General features: G+C 38.4%; 1 protein-coding gene across 2 annotated transcripts in view; it reads left to right on the top strand.

The window, feature by feature from the left end:
• Positions 1-18880, top strand: part of KMT2E (lysine (K)-specific methyltransferase 2E) — a 103167-nt gene that overhangs the window by 16267 nt on the left and 68020 nt on the right. The window contains exons 2-3 of one of the 2 annotated variants that reach the window (XM_012000368.1): positions 7953-8026; positions 10715-10899. In XM_012000368.1, the coding sequence (XP_011855758.1) occupies positions 10829-10899 (71 nt within the window). In that variant the 5' untranslated portion in view covers positions 7953-8026; positions 10715-10828. The remainder of the gene's footprint in view (positions 1-7952; positions 8027-10714; positions 10900-18880) is intronic. The other variant, XM_012000369.1, reaches the window with a different exon arrangement.

Genomic DNA, 18880 nt, shown 5'->3' with positions numbered 1-18880 from the left:
GCATAATCAAAGGAGTTATAGATTGGATTATTAGTATGGAACAAGGTAACCTGATAAAATGTCAAGATTAGGAACTTGACTGAAATTACTGTGAACTACACTTTTTTGAATAGGTCAAAGTCAGGAGGAAACTAGTGACTTTTGAAGTATAATATTCTGTCCCGTGTTGTAACCAACAGTTCTGAAATAGAGCACTGGTGTGAATGCCCGTTTAGTTTTTTGGTAAGGCATTCAGGCCACATCTCAGACCCACTACATGAGAATCTCTAGGGTAAGGCCTAGGAACCTATCATTTTCTACTCCTATCCCCAGATGTATGAAAAGTAACAGTTGTGGATCTATGTTTGGGAACCAGTGATTTAAAAGCCAAGTTAGTATATGGAAAGAAACTACTTAGAGAAGTATTCATTGCCCAGCTCTGAGATAATAAAATGTGGACAGTACCATCAGAAAGATTTGTTTAAATTCTGTTAATTAGATTTGATGCATGTTGTTTTTAGAGAGGGAAAGAAGAAAATTCTCAAGTTTTCTAGTATGAAAGAAATGGATTCAAAATAGTGATAGAAAGCATGCTTAGAAGGAGATAGAAGGAGAGTGAGGACGCTGTTTTACTTGAGATTAAAGAATGACAGAATAGGCCGGGTGCAGTGGCTCACTCCTGTAATCCTAACAGCTTGGGAGGCCAAGGTGGGTGGGTCACTTGAGGTCAGGAGATCGAAAACAGCCTGGCCAACATGGTGAAACCCTGTCTCTACTAAAAATATAAAAAACTAGCCAGGCATGGTGGCAGGTGCCTGTGATGAAGGTGCTTGGGAGGCTGAGGCAGGACAATCACTTGATCCCGGGAGGTGGAGGTTGCAGTGAGCAAAGATGGCGCCATTGCACTGCAGCCTTGGCAATGAGAGCGAAACTCCGTCTTGGGGGTTGGGGGTGGGTGGCCGGGGCGTGGAGAAAGAATGACAGAAAAAAATAATTGCCAACATTGTTTTAATAAAAAACATGCTCTTGTTTTGGTTATTTAATGGCTGAAAAAGGTGGGGCATGGTGGCTTATGCCTGTAATCCCATCACTTTGGCAGGCCAAGGTGGGCGGATCACTTGAGGTCAGGAGTTCGAAACTAGCCTGGCCAATATGATGAAATGCCATCTCTACTAAAAATACAAAAATTAGCTGGGCATGGTGGTGGGCACCTGTAATCCCACCTAATTGGGAGGCTGAGGCAGGAGAATTGCTTGAACATGGGAGGCAGAGATTGCAGTGAGCTGAGATCGTCTTACAGCACTCCAGCCTAGGTGACAGAGTGAAACTATCTCAAAAAAAAGAAAGAAAAAAAGAAAAAGGCCAGGCATGTTGGCTCATGCCTGTAATCCCTGCACTTTGGGAGGCTGAGGTGGGTGGATCACTGGAGGTTAGGAGCTTGAGACCAGCCTGGCCAACATGATAAAACCCTGTCTCTACTAAAAATACAAAAATTATCTGGGCGTGGTGGCGCGCCTGTAGTCCCAGCTTCTTAGGAGGCTGAGGCAGGATAATCTCTTGACCCTAGGAGACAGAGGTTACAGTGAGCCGTAATCACACCATTGCACTCCGTACTCCAGCTTGGGCGACACAGCAAGACTCTGTCTCAAAAAAAAAAAAAAGGCTAAAAAGTAATAGTGATCAAGCCTAATGGTCTATATAGGTTAAGTAAATAAAAGATAAATGGGGCTGAGCTCGGTGGCTCAAGCCTGTAATCCCAGCACTTTGGGAGGTCGAGGCAGGCGGATCACCTGAGGTCAGGAGTTCGAGACCAGCCTGGCCAACATGGTGAAACCCCGTTTCTACTAAAAATACAAAAATTAGCTGGGCGTGGTGGCGCACGCCTGGAGTCCCAGCTATTTGGGAAGCTGAGGCAGGAAAATCGCTTGAACCTGGGAGGCGGAGGTTGCAGTGGCTAAAGATTGCACCACTGTACTCCAGCCTGGATGACAGAGCGAGACTCCATCTCAAAAAAAAAAAAAAAAAAGTGTTTGCAGGATTTTTTTTAAAAAGTTATTTTGTTTTACTTATTTATATTTTTTAGAGACAGGATCTTGGTCTGTTCCCCAGGCTGGAGTATGGTGGTGCTATCATGGTTCACTGTAACCTCAGACTCCTGGGCTCAAGTGATGCTGTCACCTCAGCCTCCTGATTAGCTGGGATTACAGGCACATACCACTACACCTGGCTAATTTAAAAAAAAAATTTTTGTAGAGACAGAGTCTTGGTTTTTTGCCCAGGCTGGCCTCAAACTCCTGGCCTCAAGCAGTCCTCCTGCCTTGGCCTCCCAAAATGTGGGATAACAGGTGTGAGCCACTATGTCCAGCCTAGGATTTTGTTGTTATTTGATTTTTAATTACAGTAAGCTTTGACACTATTTTTTGAAAGAGTAAAAAATATTCTACTCAATATGTCCTTTGGACAAGTGGAATATACCGGTGAAACAAGTTTTTCATATCAAATTTTAAGTCAGTATTTTCGTTTAGCTACTGATTTTCAAACAATTCTTCAGGAATCTGTAGGTGAGAGGGTGTACAGGCATGGACATTCCCTGCTATTTTTTTAAACCACAGATATAGCAAATATGAAGTACAAATGCCTACTGTACCCATTGGCAGACATCTCTGTGGCATTCTTCCTTTATATTTGACTTTGTTGGTATAGCACTTCAAGTGGACACTAACAACGACTGGTTAAAGCATAGGAGATTAAAACTATTTTTTCATGTTACAATCAAAAAGGATGCCTAGATTTCTGTGTTAATATTTCATGTATAGGAAAATTGCTACCAATGCTCAAAAAGAGTTTGAAGGCCACAATTTTAATGTCATTTTAAAAAAATAAACTTTTAATTTTGTGGTAATTATAGATTTGCATATGGTTGTAAGAAATAATAGAGAAATTCTATGTATCTTTACCCAGTATCTTAGTCCATTTAGTGTTGATGTGACAATGCCTGAGACTAGGTAATTAATAAAAGGTTTTTTGTGTTTTTGCTTGTTTTTTGTTTTTTATTTTAAGACGGAGTCTCGCTCTGTCGCCCAGGCTGGAGTGCAGTGATGCGATTTCGGCTGATTGCAAGCTCCACCTCCTGGGTTCATGCCATCCTTTTGCCTCAGCCTCCCGAGTAGTTGGGACTACAGGCGCCTGCCACCACACCTGGCTAATTTTTTTGTATTTTTAGTAAAGACGGGATTTCACTGTGTTAGCCAGAATGGACTCGATCTCCTGACCTCATGATTCACCTGCCTCGGCCTCCCAAAGTGCTGGGATTACAGGTGTGAGCTACTGCACCTGGCCTAAAGGGTTTTTTAGTTAATTGCTCTGCAGGCTGGGAAGTTCAAGAAGTATGGTGGCATCACAACATGGAGCAAAATCAAAAGGGAGGTGGACACGTGTGAAAAAGCAGAACTCAAAGGGTGTTGTGGCTAAAATTTTAACAACCCACTCTCTCAGGAACTGATCTATTCCTCAGAGAACTAATCCATTCTTGCCAGAGATAACGCTCTCACTACCACAATACTAACACCAAGCCACCCACAGAGTCGGGGCCCTCATGATCCAGATACCTCCTGTTCAAGGCCCTACCTCTTAAAGGCTCCACGTCACAACCTTGCTTCACTGGAAATAAGGTTTCAACATGAGTTTTGGCAGGGACAAATCTTACTCAAACCATAGTACGCAGTTTCCCTCAGTGGTAACATCTTGTAAAATTGTAGTACAGTGTCCTGACTAGTGTGTGTGTGTGTTTATTTTAAGAGATAGGGTCTCCTTTGTTGCCCAGGTTGGAGAGTAGTATGAGCATAGCTTGCTGTAATTTCAAACTCCTAGGCTCAGACAGTCCTCGTACCTCAATCTCCTGAATAGTTAGGACTACAGGGATGCACCACCATGCCCAGCTAGTTTTTTTATTTTTGTAGAGTTTGGGTCACACTATGTAGCCCAGGCTGTTCTGAAACTCCTGGCTTTACGTGATCCTTCTGCCTCAGCCTCCCAAAGTGCTGGAATTACAGACTTGAGCCAACACACCTGGCCAAGACCAGAATATTGACACTGATACAATCTTCTCATTTTATTCAGGCTTCCCAGTTTTATTTGTACTCATTTGTTTGTCTAGATTTAGTTCTGTACATTATGATCACATAAATGTACCTGTACCCACCACCACAGTTAAGGTATAGAACAATTTTATCACCACAAGGATCCTTTTTTTTTTTTTTCTTGAGATGGAGTCTTGCTCTGTCTCCCAGGCTTGAGTGCAGTATCGCGATCTCGGCTTACTGCAGCCCCTCTCCCGGGTTCACACCATTCTCCTGCCTCAGTCTCCCGAGTAGCTGGAACTATAGGCGCCCGCCACCACGCCTGGCTAATTTTTTGTATTTTTAGTAGAGACGGGGTTTCATGATGTTAGCCAGGATGGTCTCAATCTCCTGACCTCGTGATCCGCCCACCTTGGCCTCCCAGTGTTGGGATTACAGGCGTGAGCCACCGCGCCCGGCCCACCACAAGGATCCTTAGTATTGTTCTTCTATGTAACTGTACCTACCTCCCTCTAGCCCTTTTCTTCTGAATAACCTATCCTCCATTTCTATAATTTATTTCTTTAAGAATGTTATATAAATGGAGTTAAATAGTGTGTAACTTTTTGAGATTGGCTATTTTTGTTTTTTTTCTTTTTTGGGATGGAGTTTTCGCTTTGTCACCCAGTCTGGAGTGCAGTGGTGCAATCTCAGTTCACTGCAACCTCTTCCTCCCAGGTTTAAGCAATTCTCGTGCCTCAGTCTCCTGATTAGCTGAGCTTACAGGTGCCCACCCCCACACCTGGCTAATTTTTTTTTTTTTTTTAGTCTTGCTCTGTCGCCCAGGCTGGAGTATAGTGGCACAATCTCAGCTCATTGCAAGCTCCGCCTCCCGGGTTCACGCCATTCTCCTGCCTCAGTCTCCCGAGTAGCTGAGACTACAGGCGCCTGCCACCACGCCTGGCTAATTTTTTGTATTTTTAGTAGAGACGGGGTTTCACTGTGTTAGCCAGGATGGTCTCGATCTCTTGACCTCATGATCCACCTGCCTCAGCCTTCCACAGTGGTGGGATTACTGGCATGAGCCACCGCGCCCGACCTAATTTTTTTTTTTTATTGTTAGTAGAGACGGGTTTCATCATCTTGTCCAGGCTGGTCTTGAACTCCTGACCTCAAATTATCCACCTGCATCAGCCTCCCAAAGTGCTGAGATTACAAGTGTGAGTTACTGTGCCCCGCCAAGATTGGCTTTTTTTTTTTTTTTTTTTCCTGCTCAGCATAATTACCTTGGATTCACCCAAGTTGTTGCATGTATTGTTTGTTCCTTTATATTGCTGAGTAGTGTTCCTTTTAATTTTATTTTCTTGCTTTATTATTATTATCTTTTTTGAGACAGAGTTTTGCTCTTGTTGCCCAGCTGTGCAGTTCAAGTGATTCTTCTGCCTCAGTCTCCTGAGTAGCTGGGACTACAGGCATGCACCACCACGCCCGGCTAGTTTTTGCATTTTTAGTAGAGATGGGGTTTCACCATGTTGGCCAGGCTGGTCTTGAACTCCTGACCTCAGATGATTCACCCACCTTGGCCTCCCAAAGTGCCGGGATTACAGGTGTGAGCCACCACCGCACCTGGTCATAAACACAAATTTTAAGACTTTGAAACTGTATTTTCCCATGTTTGTGGTGTTTTAATGCATTGTTGCAGATTAAATGTAAGTTTGTTAACTAGATCAGGTTTGAGGGAGGAGCAAGGTCAGTTTTGTTAGTGCAGTTTCATTTAATGATCAGAGGAAATGCAATCCAGATATTCTGGAGTAAGATACTTAAGTATTTAATTTCCCTTTTTGAGAGAGGCAGCTGTCAATTTTTTCTTCCTTAATTGTAAATTCTAGATTATTTATTTTACCTGTCATCTGGCAAGTTTTTATTTATTTATTTATTTATTTATTTTTATTTTAAGGCAGAGTCTGTCACCCAGACTGGAGTGCAGTGGAGCAATCTTGGCTCACTGCAACGTCTGTCTCCTAGGTTCAAGCAATTCTGGTGCCTCAGCCTCTCAAGTAGCTGGGATTACAAGTGTGCCTCACCACACCCAGCTTATTTTTGTATTTTTAGTAGAGACAGGGTTACACCATGTTGGCCAGGCTGGTCTTGAATTCCTTACCTCAGGTGACCCGCCCGCCTAGGCCTCCCAAAGTGCTGGGATTACAAGTGTGAGCCACAGCTCTCGGCCATCTGGCAGTTTTTAATTTCAGGCAAACTGATGTGTAGGCTCTGGAATCAGACCACAAGGGTTCAGATCTTGATTTGGCTATTAGTTATGAACTTCGAACAAATTTAACTTCTCTACCTCATTGTAAAATGGGGATAATATACCTATATTGTAGGCTTATTGTGGAGATTAAGCATTGTAAGCACTCAGAATTTGCTATCATTATTATTATAACCAATAGTTGGGGAAGTTTGGGTATCAGATAAGTGCTTGTAGAGCACTATCTGGTAGTAATGTTAGCTCAGTTGTAGAAATACGTATTCATTTTATCAGATTTGTATTTTACAGTTTTTTAGAATCTAAAATTCTGTTGTTTTGATTACTTGGAGTAATCTGTTAATGTGCTTGTAATTGTAAAATCATCAACCTAAATCAATTTCCATTTATAGTTGAAAGTCAGAACAGTGAAATGACTTGCCCAAGCATTCATAGGTAGTAACTTGGAATGGATCTTGATTGACTAGTGTTCTTTTCATTTTACCTTAGTCAGCTGCTGTAAATTAAATCTTAAATGAATAATAAGGGCTGTTTGGTTTCCCATCTCAGTTACATGTCTCCTCAAAACTTCTTTCAAGTTTCTTTAATTATTTCTGTTCGTAATTAAGCCAAAAATTTACCTCCTTAGTCTCTCAGTGATACACATCCAAAATATATACATTAATTTAATTTAAAATATTTATTGAGCACTGTGCCAGGTGCTTATAAAGGACAGAAGTATAGTTAATGGCTCTTTCCTCAAAGAGATTGTTATATTGGGCACTTTTATTTGTAATTTTAGAAAAATGTTTTTCCTCATATTTTTATTCTTTCTGCCTTTTGGGTATCATATTAATCTTTAAAGTGTTATTTTTTTGTTTTGTTTTCTTTTTCTTTTTTTTTTTTTTTTTTAAGACAGTTTCTCCCTCTGTCACCCAGGCTGGGGTGCAGTTGTGCAATCATGGCTTACTGCAGCCTTGACCTCCTGGGCTCAAACAATCCTGCCATCTCAGCCTCCCAAGTAACTGGGACTACAGGTGTGCATCACCACATCCAGCTAATTTTTGTATTTTTTGTAGGGACGAAGTCTCACTGTGTTGCCCAGGCTGCTCTTGAACTCCTGGGCTCAAGTAGTCTACCTGCCTTAGCTGCTGGAAGTGCTGGGATTACAGGTGTGAGCCACTGCACCCAGCCTGTTTTCTGTTTATTTTAACATGGTCTTAAAGGTAGCTTCAGACTTCCAGTTTTCCTGATAAACTGTTTTCTACTTTAATTGCTTTTTTTTGCCTTTTACTTCATTTTTCCTACTTTAGAGTTGTGTTTGTTTTTATTGTTTTTGTTTTGGTATTGTTGCCTTTGCTAAATCTGTTTTTAATATTGTATTAAAATTTAACATTTTTTGAAGTTATTTAAAAAATTTTTTAAATATTAAATTTAATATTGTATCCCAGTGTTTCTTTTTCCAATTTGATTTAGTATTTAGCTTTGATTGTTGCCTTTACTTGTGTTTACATTCATTTGTGTAAAAAGGGAAGAATAAATTTATCCTTTTAAGAATGGGCTGCTTTATGTGAGTCACTTTGGTTTTAGGTACCATGTTTGTTAGAAGTAACTGTAATTTTATGCCATTTTAAAATAGCTCAAAACTCCTATGTTCACTTGGTTTCTAGGTCTATTCTGGATAAGCAGGTTTTGTGAAGACATTTATTCTTTCTTGGACCTCAGATTTACCAGACATCTCATGGTATTTCCTTTTATATTATTTCTTTAATGGCTGCCATTTATTCTCAGTGTATTTTGTACATATTTTACTTGTCAGCTGGATGACCAGTTTTTTGATTCACATGTAAGATGTGAAACATTGTGTTAATTGTTCAGGTTGTATTAAAAACCTTTTCCCTTTATTTGTAACTTTTTTATTTTTATTTTTGAGACAGAGTCTCGCTCTGTCGCCAGGCTGGAGTGCAGTGGCGCAATCTCAGCTCACTACAGCCTCTGACTCCGTGTTTTAAGCGATTATTCCTACCTCAGCTTCCCGAGTAGCTGGGATTACAGGCACATGCCACCAACCCCAGCTAATTTTTGTATTTTTAATAGATACGAGGTTTCACCATGTTGGCCAGGATGGTCTCAATCTCCTAAACCCGTGATCTGCCCTCCTCGGCCTCCCAAAGTGCTGGGATTACAGGCGTGAGTGAGCCAGCACACCCGGCCTATTTTTGACTGTTTTTTAAGCTCGCTGTGTTAAAGGTCACATCTTTTCTGCCTAGTACATTGGCTTTTCCTTTTTGAAAAAGCTGTGACTTGACCCTAACGAATTCATCATTTTATTAAATATCAACAAGATTTTTAAGCAATGTGAGTTTTCTCATTATAAGATTTTTTATATTAATGAAAATAGTGAAATATTTGCCTTAATGTCTTAATACATATGACCTCTTGTCTTCTGACCTCTTGTGAGTAAATTACTGAGATCTGCTTTTCCTATTGAATCAAATTCAGAGTCTGCAGTTCTGTTTCAGATGTGATGTGTCTTTGTCCTGAGGATGAGCTTCTGTGTTTTTAGGGAAATGCAGTTATGGGAATGTCATGTAGTTGTTTTTAATGACACTTGATTATACAGGGTGATAGTATTTTTAATAGAGACAGGGTTTCACAGGGTGAAATACAGGGTGATAGTTCGTTTAGTTAATTAAGCCAGAGCTGCAGTTTCATCTGAAGTGCTCTAATGCATTCATCAATTCTTTGTAGAATGCTGTTATGTTCCAGGCACTGTGCAGTTTGGAAGACAAGCAGCAATAGCACAAATAGAAGTCATTGTCTGAAGGAGGTTTGTGGCAAGCTCTTTACTGAAACAGCTAAAGTGTGGTGTTTATTGAGGATGGCATATTTATATAAAAAGGGACATACTGGTAAATAAATACCTAAGTAGATTATTTTAAATTAGAAGTATCACTCAGTTACTTAAAAGACTTTAATAATGACTTGATTTCCTTTCAGTGTCTGCCTCTGGTAAATAAGTATACCACTAAATATAGTATATACCTAAAATACAAGACTTTTTATGAGTCTAACATAAAAAACAGTGTTTCTTCAAGTAGCAATTCTTATAGCTGCCTATAATATTTAGTTAACATTTGAGAATATCCAGGTTAATTCCTGTTTCACAGATTATACAGATTTTGAGTTCATACATTATGGGGGAAGATATTACCAAAGTGGGTAAATAATGTGTTAATAGTTGTTTGAATTCTCCAAGAAAACTAGCCTTGAACTTTTAAACTATGTGTAACTGGAGGAGAGCTACCAGATTACAAATTATTATAACATAAAAATATGTAATAGTAGACAATTGCACACTGCTTTTCAATATTTCAGGTATTACATTACAGAGACAAGGATAATGACTGTTGCTGTTTTCTAATTTATAGGATTATCTATATTGGTTTTGTTCCTGAGTTTCACCTGTATAATTTTTGAAAAGACTTTGAGTAGATATTTTATAAACATACCTATAGCCACTGTTATGTAGTGAATTTAAATTAGAAAAATTGATGTCGAAGCTAAGTATCTTTTAGTTGCTGTTGTAAATTTAAAAAAAAAAAACTTAGTTTTTTCTACTAATTGAATTGGGGGTATTAACTCTTTAATAACTGCACAGTATTAATGGAAGAAAAAGAGAACTCCCTCAACAGTATACCTAGATTTACCTGTTATAGAAAATGACAACTACTGTACAGTAATTGAATTTATTACCAATAACATAGTTTCCCTTACATACAGATACAAACAGTAGAGTAGAATTGGTTCAAATCCTGGTTTCATCTCTTAAATGGAGCAACCTTGATTAAGTTGTTTTAAACCATGTGTAGCTGGGGGAGAGCTACCAGACTACTAATTATTATAATATGAAAATACACAATAATAGACAATTACACAGTGCTTTTCAATATTAGCCTGTTTTGGTTTTCTTTTCCTCAGTGGTAAAATGGAGGTACCTACCTTAGAATTAGGAGGATTAAATAGACCATCCATGTAAAAAGCTGATTATGGTGCTTAGTCCATAGTAAGTACTCAGTATTTGTTAGTATATTGTTAGATCACTCACTGAACAAAGAAGACTTATTTTTGCATACTGGCACTGTAAGAAATTACATTTTATCCTTTAAAATGAATACTTTTTGGTTCTTTACTAAATATGCCTTAGTAATCTTCTTGTGGCATCCTAAATTCATTCCCTCAGAAAGATTGTGATTTAGAAACTTTTCTTTTGATCATGATCACATAACTCAATTCCAGAAAAATTAATGAGAGAGACTCTAAGCAAATTTCAATTTATATTGAGATTTTAATAAAGAATGTTTTCTTCATGTTATTTTACTTACTGTTATAGAGTGACTCTTGCTTTTTTGTTTCCTTTTCTTTTAAACAGGGTTTGTGGATGCACTTAGATGTTTGCAATGAGCACTGTGGCTGGCATGCCCCAGTGTTTTGGATACCAATGCATAGGACTCCATAGTAATCGAATTTACCAGAGGCGAACGTCATGAGCATAGTGATCCCATTGGGGGTTGATACAGCAGAGACGTCATACTTGGAAATGGCTGCAGGTTCAGAGTAAGTATTTAAATTGGTTACATAAGCAAAAAAAAAAAAAAAAAAAAAGGAAACCCTTCTGGAGCTAGAAAGTAGGAAGAGCTGTAAGTGGAAAATATTACATTTCTTCTTTCCTAGCCATTTTTTAAAGTTAAAAAAAAAAAAAAAAAAGGTTACCTTTCTCAAACACTGAGAACATGATTGCTAACCTTGTTTTCCTTTTAAATAGTATTACCACTAATATTCATTATTGAAGTATTGGCATGACTTTTTTTGACTCCAAATTTCTGAGAATTGATACATTTTTTACCAACTGTATTTTACTATAGTATTTGATATTGTTTCCAGTGTCACTAGAGCCACCTGCTGACAGGAGTCATTAGTTTGTTGGTGCTTGGGTTCCCCCCACCCCCAGCAACCAGGTGGAGTTTTGCTGTGTCACCCAGGCTGGAACGCAGTGGCTCTATCTCGGCTCACTGCAGCCTCCGCCACCAGGGTTCAAGCAATTCTCCTACCTCAGCCTCCTGAGTAGCTGTATTACAGGCGTGTGTCACCACGTGCAGCTAATTTTTGTATTTTTAGTAGAGATGGTGTTTCATCATGTTGGCTAGGCTGGTCTTGAACTCCTGACCTGGTGATCCACTCACCTTGGCCTCCCAAAGTGTTGGGATTACAGGCGTGAACCTCTGCGCTCAGCTGGTGCTCGGGTATTTTTAGTTTGAATTTGTATAATTGAAGATTCTAGCATATTTTGTATATAATGAAATATTTGCAAAAACTTTTTACTTGTTCTTTTTTCTCTCAGTGCTTAACATTTTTGCTTATGATTTCTTGACACTTAATCCACTATGAAGAAACTGTTTTTTCTGCTGCTTTTAAAGTGAGTGTTGATTTGTTTGTACTAATTGGAGGTGCTTTCATTTAAGCATGGCTTTGTTTTTGTATTCAAAAGCCTGCTTTAAAGTACTGTCCTTGCATTGTTTACAACTGTTCTTTTTTTGTTGTTTGTTTGTTTTGTGACAGAGTCTCCCTCTGTCATCCAGGCTGGAGTGCAGTAGGGCAATCTTGGCTCACTGCAACCTCCAGGCTCAAGGGATTCTCTTGTCTTAGCCTCCTAAGTAGCTGGGATTACAGGTGCATGCCACCACACCCAGCTAATTTTTGTATTTTTAGTAGAAACAGTGTTTCACCACATTGACCAGGCTGGCCTGGAACTCCTGGGCTCAAACGATCTGCCCACCTTAGGCCCCCAAAGTGCTGGGATTACAGGCATGAACCACCGTGCCCAGCCATGTTTACAGCTGTTCTTAGGGTAATGCTGAATTTTTCATTTGTTTCATACTTAATCATAAACAATTTTTTCTTATATTTTTTTCGCTTGTAATACAGAGCTCCTTGTATTCATATAATGCTCTGTAACAGTGTTAAGCAGCTCCCCTACTTTGAGCAAGATGTTTTATATAAAATATCTTAATCATCCCAGCAAAAAGGCAGGTATTATTTTCATTTTATAAGAAATGCAGCTCAAGGAGATTAACATATTTGCCTATGGCCACCTAATTAATAAAAAGTAGAGCTAGTTTGAACCCAGAGTTGCTTGGCTCCAGATTCATGCTGCCACATAGGTCAGAAGAGTCACATTTAGTTAATAGAGGAGTAAAATGAAGTGAAATGCCACATGTGATGAACTGAGGACAATTGTCATACCAAACTTCATTTGCTCTTTATTTTTAAATTTCTTATGTATTTTAATACAAATATTTAAAAGTAATAGATTGTAAGAAAGAGAAAAGAAGTGGACAAATTTTGATCACAAATCTGAAGGAGTATATTGAGAAGCCATGGAGATTTTTTACACCTATTAATATAACAATTAGTATAACCTATTCATGTTATGCCTTCAGTAACATACACTGGCTATGGTTATATCATTGAGGTGTATGTTATTGGAGGTCTTAACACTCAAAGGGAAAATTAGAGGTTTTACCTAGGATCTAAGATGCTGGTGTGAGCCTCTCATCAAAACCCACTTACAGTTTGAGAGTTTATACGGAGAAGAAATTAGATTTTTAATTGGGAAGAAGAACATCCTTTAAGTCCAATTTCTGAGGAATTAGAGCTTATTTATTCAGTCATTCTAAACTGTTCTTTTTCTCTAAATGCCTCTCTCAATTTAATGTTTGGCATTTTTCCCTTTTTAGATTTTCAGTTCTAACTTACTTAAATTTCTGCACTAATAATATATGATGTGGCTTAGATGATAATTTATGATGATTTTTTAATGAATAAGGACATTTTGGTATAAAACAAATAAGATTTTAAATTTATAAAGTGGTTCCAGAAAAATGTGGCAATATCAAATAGATTATTGCAAACAGAGTAGTGGTTATTCTTCCTTTAATGTTTTTGACGTTAATTTAGAATTACAACACGTTTGTAAATAGCCTGTTTTCATTTTTAAGAATGGAAATATTACATAAATAATTCAGCTCAGAGCAGTGGCTTATGCTTATAATTCCAGTACTTTGGGAGTCTGAGGCTTGAGCCCAGCAGTTTGAGACCAGCCTGGGTAATACGATGAGACCCAGTCTCTACAAAATAAAAAAAATTTAAAAATTAGCTTGGCATGGTGGTGCATGTCTGTAGTCCCAGCTACTTGGGAGGCTGAGGTGGGAGGATCACTTGAGCCCAGGAGTTCCAGGTTGCAGTGAGCCATGATCACACCACTGCGTTTCAGCCTAGTAACAGAGCAAGACCCTGTCTCAAAAAAGTAAAACAAAATAATTCTACTTGTGATGACCAAAAATGTTCTCTATATTTGTAAAGTTAGTGAAGTAATGAAAATTAAAGTGGTATAAATTTAGGACTACCAGAATTTAGGCTTTGGGTAACCGTAGTCTAAAATAAGATCCAGTACCATTTGGTAATATAGGCTGTTTGCTTCATTAAGTAAATAATCAATAGTCATAAATAGTACTCTGGTAAATTTCACAGGGATAGTAGGGACAATGCAGTTTGATGGGGAAAATGCTAGACCAATTTAAGGACTTTAAGGTATTTTTTCTTTGCTATTATAATACCATGTTGACTTAGAATTAAGAGTTCAGAGTTTATTTTACAAATGCGGACACTGAGACCCCAGAGTAGTTATGTGGCATGTCCCAAGGGTATATAGTGACTTTAGTGGTAGAGGTAGGACTTGGATATAGAGTTTGTGACACTTAGATCAGTCATCTCCTGGTCTGTAAAACTGGAGATTGGACTATCTGCTCTATAAAATACCTCCTAGGATAGTGCCTGATTATCAGTTTGGAGCAGCAGTGACCCTATTTCCAAGAATAATTCAGTCCCACTACACTCAGTCCCATACCAGGCAGATCACAGTAGCTGATCTACCAGTAGTATTGTGACAGTGTTGTTGGGGGAGTCAATGAATTGCCCTCTGAAGATCCGCTATCACCGATTCTAGGCCAGGAGAATGCTACTTTCAGTCTTCGATATCTCTGAGGGAAAGGAAACCACACCCTGATACTCCCTTGGAGCCAGATGCAAACCAGCCTTGCCACACTATTTGTTCTACCTGCTTTACTTACCAAGGCTTAGGAGCAGCATTTCACCTTCTCCGGGCTCCCAGTATCACCTGAAGGGGTCAAAGGTAGGGCCTGGGTGACTCATTTGGATTAAGTCTTGACCCTTTGTCAATTTTATCTGTGCCTCTAATTCCTGTAATTGGGCACGGTCTAAAATGTAGGTCCATTCAGATGTCCAAATCCTTATGGTGTTCTTCCTTTTATAAATTCTTCCACCTGCTGTGTATAATTTAGTTATTACTGTGACCATGCTAGCATCACATTAAGGCCCATGCCTAGTTTTCAGGTCTTCTTATATTGCCCGATCTCACAGCAGAATTTGATACTGTTGACTGTCTTTACCTTTGGCTTTAGTGAAAAAAAAAAAAAAAAAATATATATATATATATATATATATATATATGTTTAAGTTGTGGCAAAATAGATACGACGTTTATCATGTTAACCATTTTTAAGTGAACAATTCGGTGGCAGTAAGTACATTCACAGTGTTGTGCAGCCATCACTACTGTTTTCCAACTTTATCATCCCAAGTAGAAACTCCGCATTCATTAAATAACTCCTCGTTTCCCGCTTCTCCTTGTACCTCGTAGCCTCTATTCTAGTTTCTATCTCTATTTGCCTATTCTAGATACCTCATATAAGTGGAATTATAAAATACTTATTCTCTTATGTCTGGCTTATTTTACTTAGCATAATGTTTTCAGGATTCAACCATGTTATAGCATATACCAAAATTCCATTCCTTTTTATGGCTGAATAGTAGTCCATTGTTCAGATGTACTGTATTTTGCTTATCCATTCATCTTTTGATGTACACTTTGGGTTGTTCCTACCTTTTGGCTATTGTCAGTAATACTGCTATGAACGTTGGTGTACAAGTATCTGTTTGACTCCCTGTTTTAAATTCTTCTGGTTTTATAGCTACGAGTGGAATTGCTAGGTCATAACATAATTCCACATTTAACATTTTGAGGAATCGCCGAACTCTTTTTCCATCTGGTTTTCTTTTTATGGCATGATCTCCTTTTTAAATGTTTCTTCTTTTTCTGAAGTATTTGTGTTTTCTAGGGATCTGCACTACCTTACTTTGTAAACTGTCCTGGAGATTTCATCTACTTTTATAGCTTTCACTGTTTTTGTATGCTCATGACTTCCAAATCAGCCTTACCTAATTCTCTCATGAGCTCCACTCACATAGCCCTCTGCGTTACTAGACCACTTAGATGTTCTGTGAGTAGTTCAAACTTAATAAAATTAGTACTATACTAATATACTAATTCTCTCTTCTTTCCCTCTTGTCCTCTCTAGTAAATTTACACCAAAAAAGCCCTTTTATTCACATATTCTATTTTTCACTCTAAGACAACAATACACATAAACCATAATTTTTCTAAAAACACGTAAGTCATTTAATTTTCCCGTTTTTTTACATCACTGGTTCCTTGTTGCCTTTAAGTCTAAATTCAGACTCATTCTAATAGTATGCAAAGGCTTTCTTTTTTTCTTCCTTTCTTCAAACTCCTGTTTGAATGGTTTCATGGTATTCCAGTCTAGAGGTGTACCAAAATTAAGTTTTAATCAGTCTCTTATTGAATATGTAAGTTGTTTGAGCCAAATATTGCAGTGAAATCAGCATTCTGGCATAATTTTTGTGCATGTCTTTAGTGATTTACTTAGAATAAATGTGATCTAGAATTACTAGGTCAAATGGAATGCAAGATCTTTTTAAAGGCTACTGATATATGTTGCCAGATTGCATTCCTGAAAGTTTTTGTCTACTCAGAAGAAGTCAATACCCTGGCAGTTTGGGACATTTAATGTCAGAGAAAGTAGGTTTATAGAATTTAACTCTTGAGAGTATCACATTATGATAGCATGTAAATACATCAAAATTTACCTTGCCATCTAATTTTATGTAATATATTCTGAGAAGTTAAGACTATGTACAATACAGTTTAACAAAATTGCCATTAAAATAGTTAGTTGTATTTTAAAAGTTGATGTGTCAAATGTGATCCCAAGACCATCCCCAGGCTCAAAGATTTGCTGGAAGGACTCACAGGATCCAGAATGTAGTTTGTACTCACGGCTAAGATTTATTACAGCAGAATAATCCAAAGCGAAATCAGTAAAGGGAAAAGGTACATGGAGTGAAACCTGGAGGAAAGCAGGTGCAAGATTCCATGAGGCTTCTCCCCATTGAGGCACATAGGATGCATTTAATTTCTTCAGCAGTGAATTGTGACAATACATGTGAAATGTTGTCTACCAAGGAAGCTCATTGGAGACTCAGTACCCAAAGTTTTTATTGAGGGATGGCACGTAGGCATCTGCCTAGAATGTATCAAAATTCCAGACTCCCAGAAAGAAAATAAGTATACAACATAAACCATATTGTTTGTATAAACAGTGTAGGCAGAGTAAGCTACCCTTATCATTTGAGGAAAGTTTCTTATCAGTATAGGGAACTGTTTACCAGCTAAATTCCCAAATGCCAGCCAAGGACCACCCTTGTAAGGAGGTCTTTCTACCCTCTGGTAACTCTCCTCTGCACAGTTGATTTTTGCAGGATTAAGTTGAACTATATGAATGCCATTTTTATAGGTCAGAGTTGATCTGATATCAGTAATTCTGTATTGTTCAACTTAAGAGTAAGAGAAGAAGGAGTGAATTACAATTTGTTGAGTGCTGCTGTGCCAGGTAAATGTTTTACATTGTTACTGCATTATTTTTATACTGTGAGTTCAATGTTCTTCCCACTGATGTGAAAACAAAGGCTCAGAAGGGTTAACTAACTTCCCTGAAGTCATGGATTGTAAGGTATCAGAACTAGGGTGATATTCTTGGTCTATTTTAGATCCATGTCTTGCTTTTTCTCACAAACCAGTGCTGTTAGTTATCGGTTGAATTTATTACTACCTGTGCTTTTCAAATACTTATGCAAAAAAAATATGTAAAACAGATGAAAGGAAAACAACTCTGGTTAAAATGGAAGTGAAGGGCTTAGAGCCCTTTTAACCCTTCTCCTACCATAGACATTCCCAAGGAGCTTGCACAAGACAATAACTGTGCTCTTAGGAAAAAGAAAAGGAAATGGAAATACCCTGTGTTTCAGCAGCTATGGTAGACAATTGTGTGAAATCCCTTTTTTGGGGGGGTGGGATAGGGGCTCAAATAAAGGACCTCAAGGTTGCACAGGCTGTAGTACAGTAGTGTGGTCATGGGTCACTGAAGCCTCCACCTCCCAGGCTCAAGCAGTCCTCCTACCACAGCACCCCGAGTAGCTGGGACTACAGGTGCACACCATCACACCTGACTAATTTTGTATTTTTTTGTAGAGACAGGGTTTCGCCATGTTGTCCAGGCTAGTCTTGAACTCATGGGCTCAAGCGATCTGTCTGCCTTGGCTTCCCAAAGTGCTGAGATTATAGGCATGAGCCCCTGTGCATGGCCCAAATCCTCATTTTTTAATACCAGGAAATCTCATGATAATTTTATTCAGCCCAGTGAAGGATTAAATGCTGAGTTTTTAAAAAATCCCTATTGTGACATTTAAAGTTTGATTATTTAAGGGGATAGAGTTTTAAAAACCTGGGTCAACGTGACATTTAATACTAGATTTTATAGCTAGCTCAGTTTCTCCATACATTTTCTCATTTTTAAATTTAATTTGGTTCCTGATTATTAAAAAGTATGTGTGTGTTGTTGAAAATCCTCTTTTACTTCCCTAATTATTTTGGAATTTAGAATTAAATTTAGAACAAGGGTCAGCAGAACTTTCCTGTAAAGGGCCAAAGAGTAAATCTTTAAGACTTGCAATGATATGGTTTCTGTTGTAACTACTCAACTCTGCTCTTGCGGCTGGAAAGCAGACTGTGTGTGTAAATGAATGGACATGACAGTGTTCCGATAACACTTTGTCTACAGAATCAGGAAGTAGGCTGGATTTGGCCCAGTGGTTCTAGTTTGCCTACCACTCGTTTAGAGCAAAGAAATCTTGATAATGTGCCAATTCTAATGAAGAGTACTAGTTTTTCTCTGATTTTATTGGCTTAAGCAAGTACTATTTCAATGGTATGACTTTCTTTAAATGTAATTACGTAGAGGAAACAGCCAAGTATAAAAGGTCCAAGGCAGGAACTAATTTAGATTGTCCTAAAGAACAGGGAAAAAATATCAAACATGGGATAATAGACCAAGGAAAGAATATTAAGAAAAGATTAGAGGAGTAGGGCCTAGGGGCCATAAGAAGTTAAGATTTTAAGTGAAATAAGTGCTGGCCAGGCGTGATGGCTCACACCTGTATTCCTTTGGGAGACTGAGGCTGGCCGGTTGCTTGAGCCCAAGAATTCAAGACTGGCCTTGGCAACATGATGAAATCCCATCTGTACAAAAAAAAAAAAAAAAAA

The sequence above is a fragment of the Mandrillus leucophaeus genome, unplaced genomic scaffold (assembly GCF_000951045.1).
Source record: "Mandrillus leucophaeus isolate KB7577 unplaced genomic scaffold, Mleu.le_1.0 Scaffold627, whole genome shotgun sequence".
Classification (NCBI taxonomy): domain Eukaryota; kingdom Metazoa; phylum Chordata; class Mammalia; order Primates; family Cercopithecidae; genus Mandrillus; species Mandrillus leucophaeus.
The sequence above is the reverse complement of the archived record's forward strand: the minus strand, read 5'-3'. Positions and strand labels throughout refer to the sequence as shown.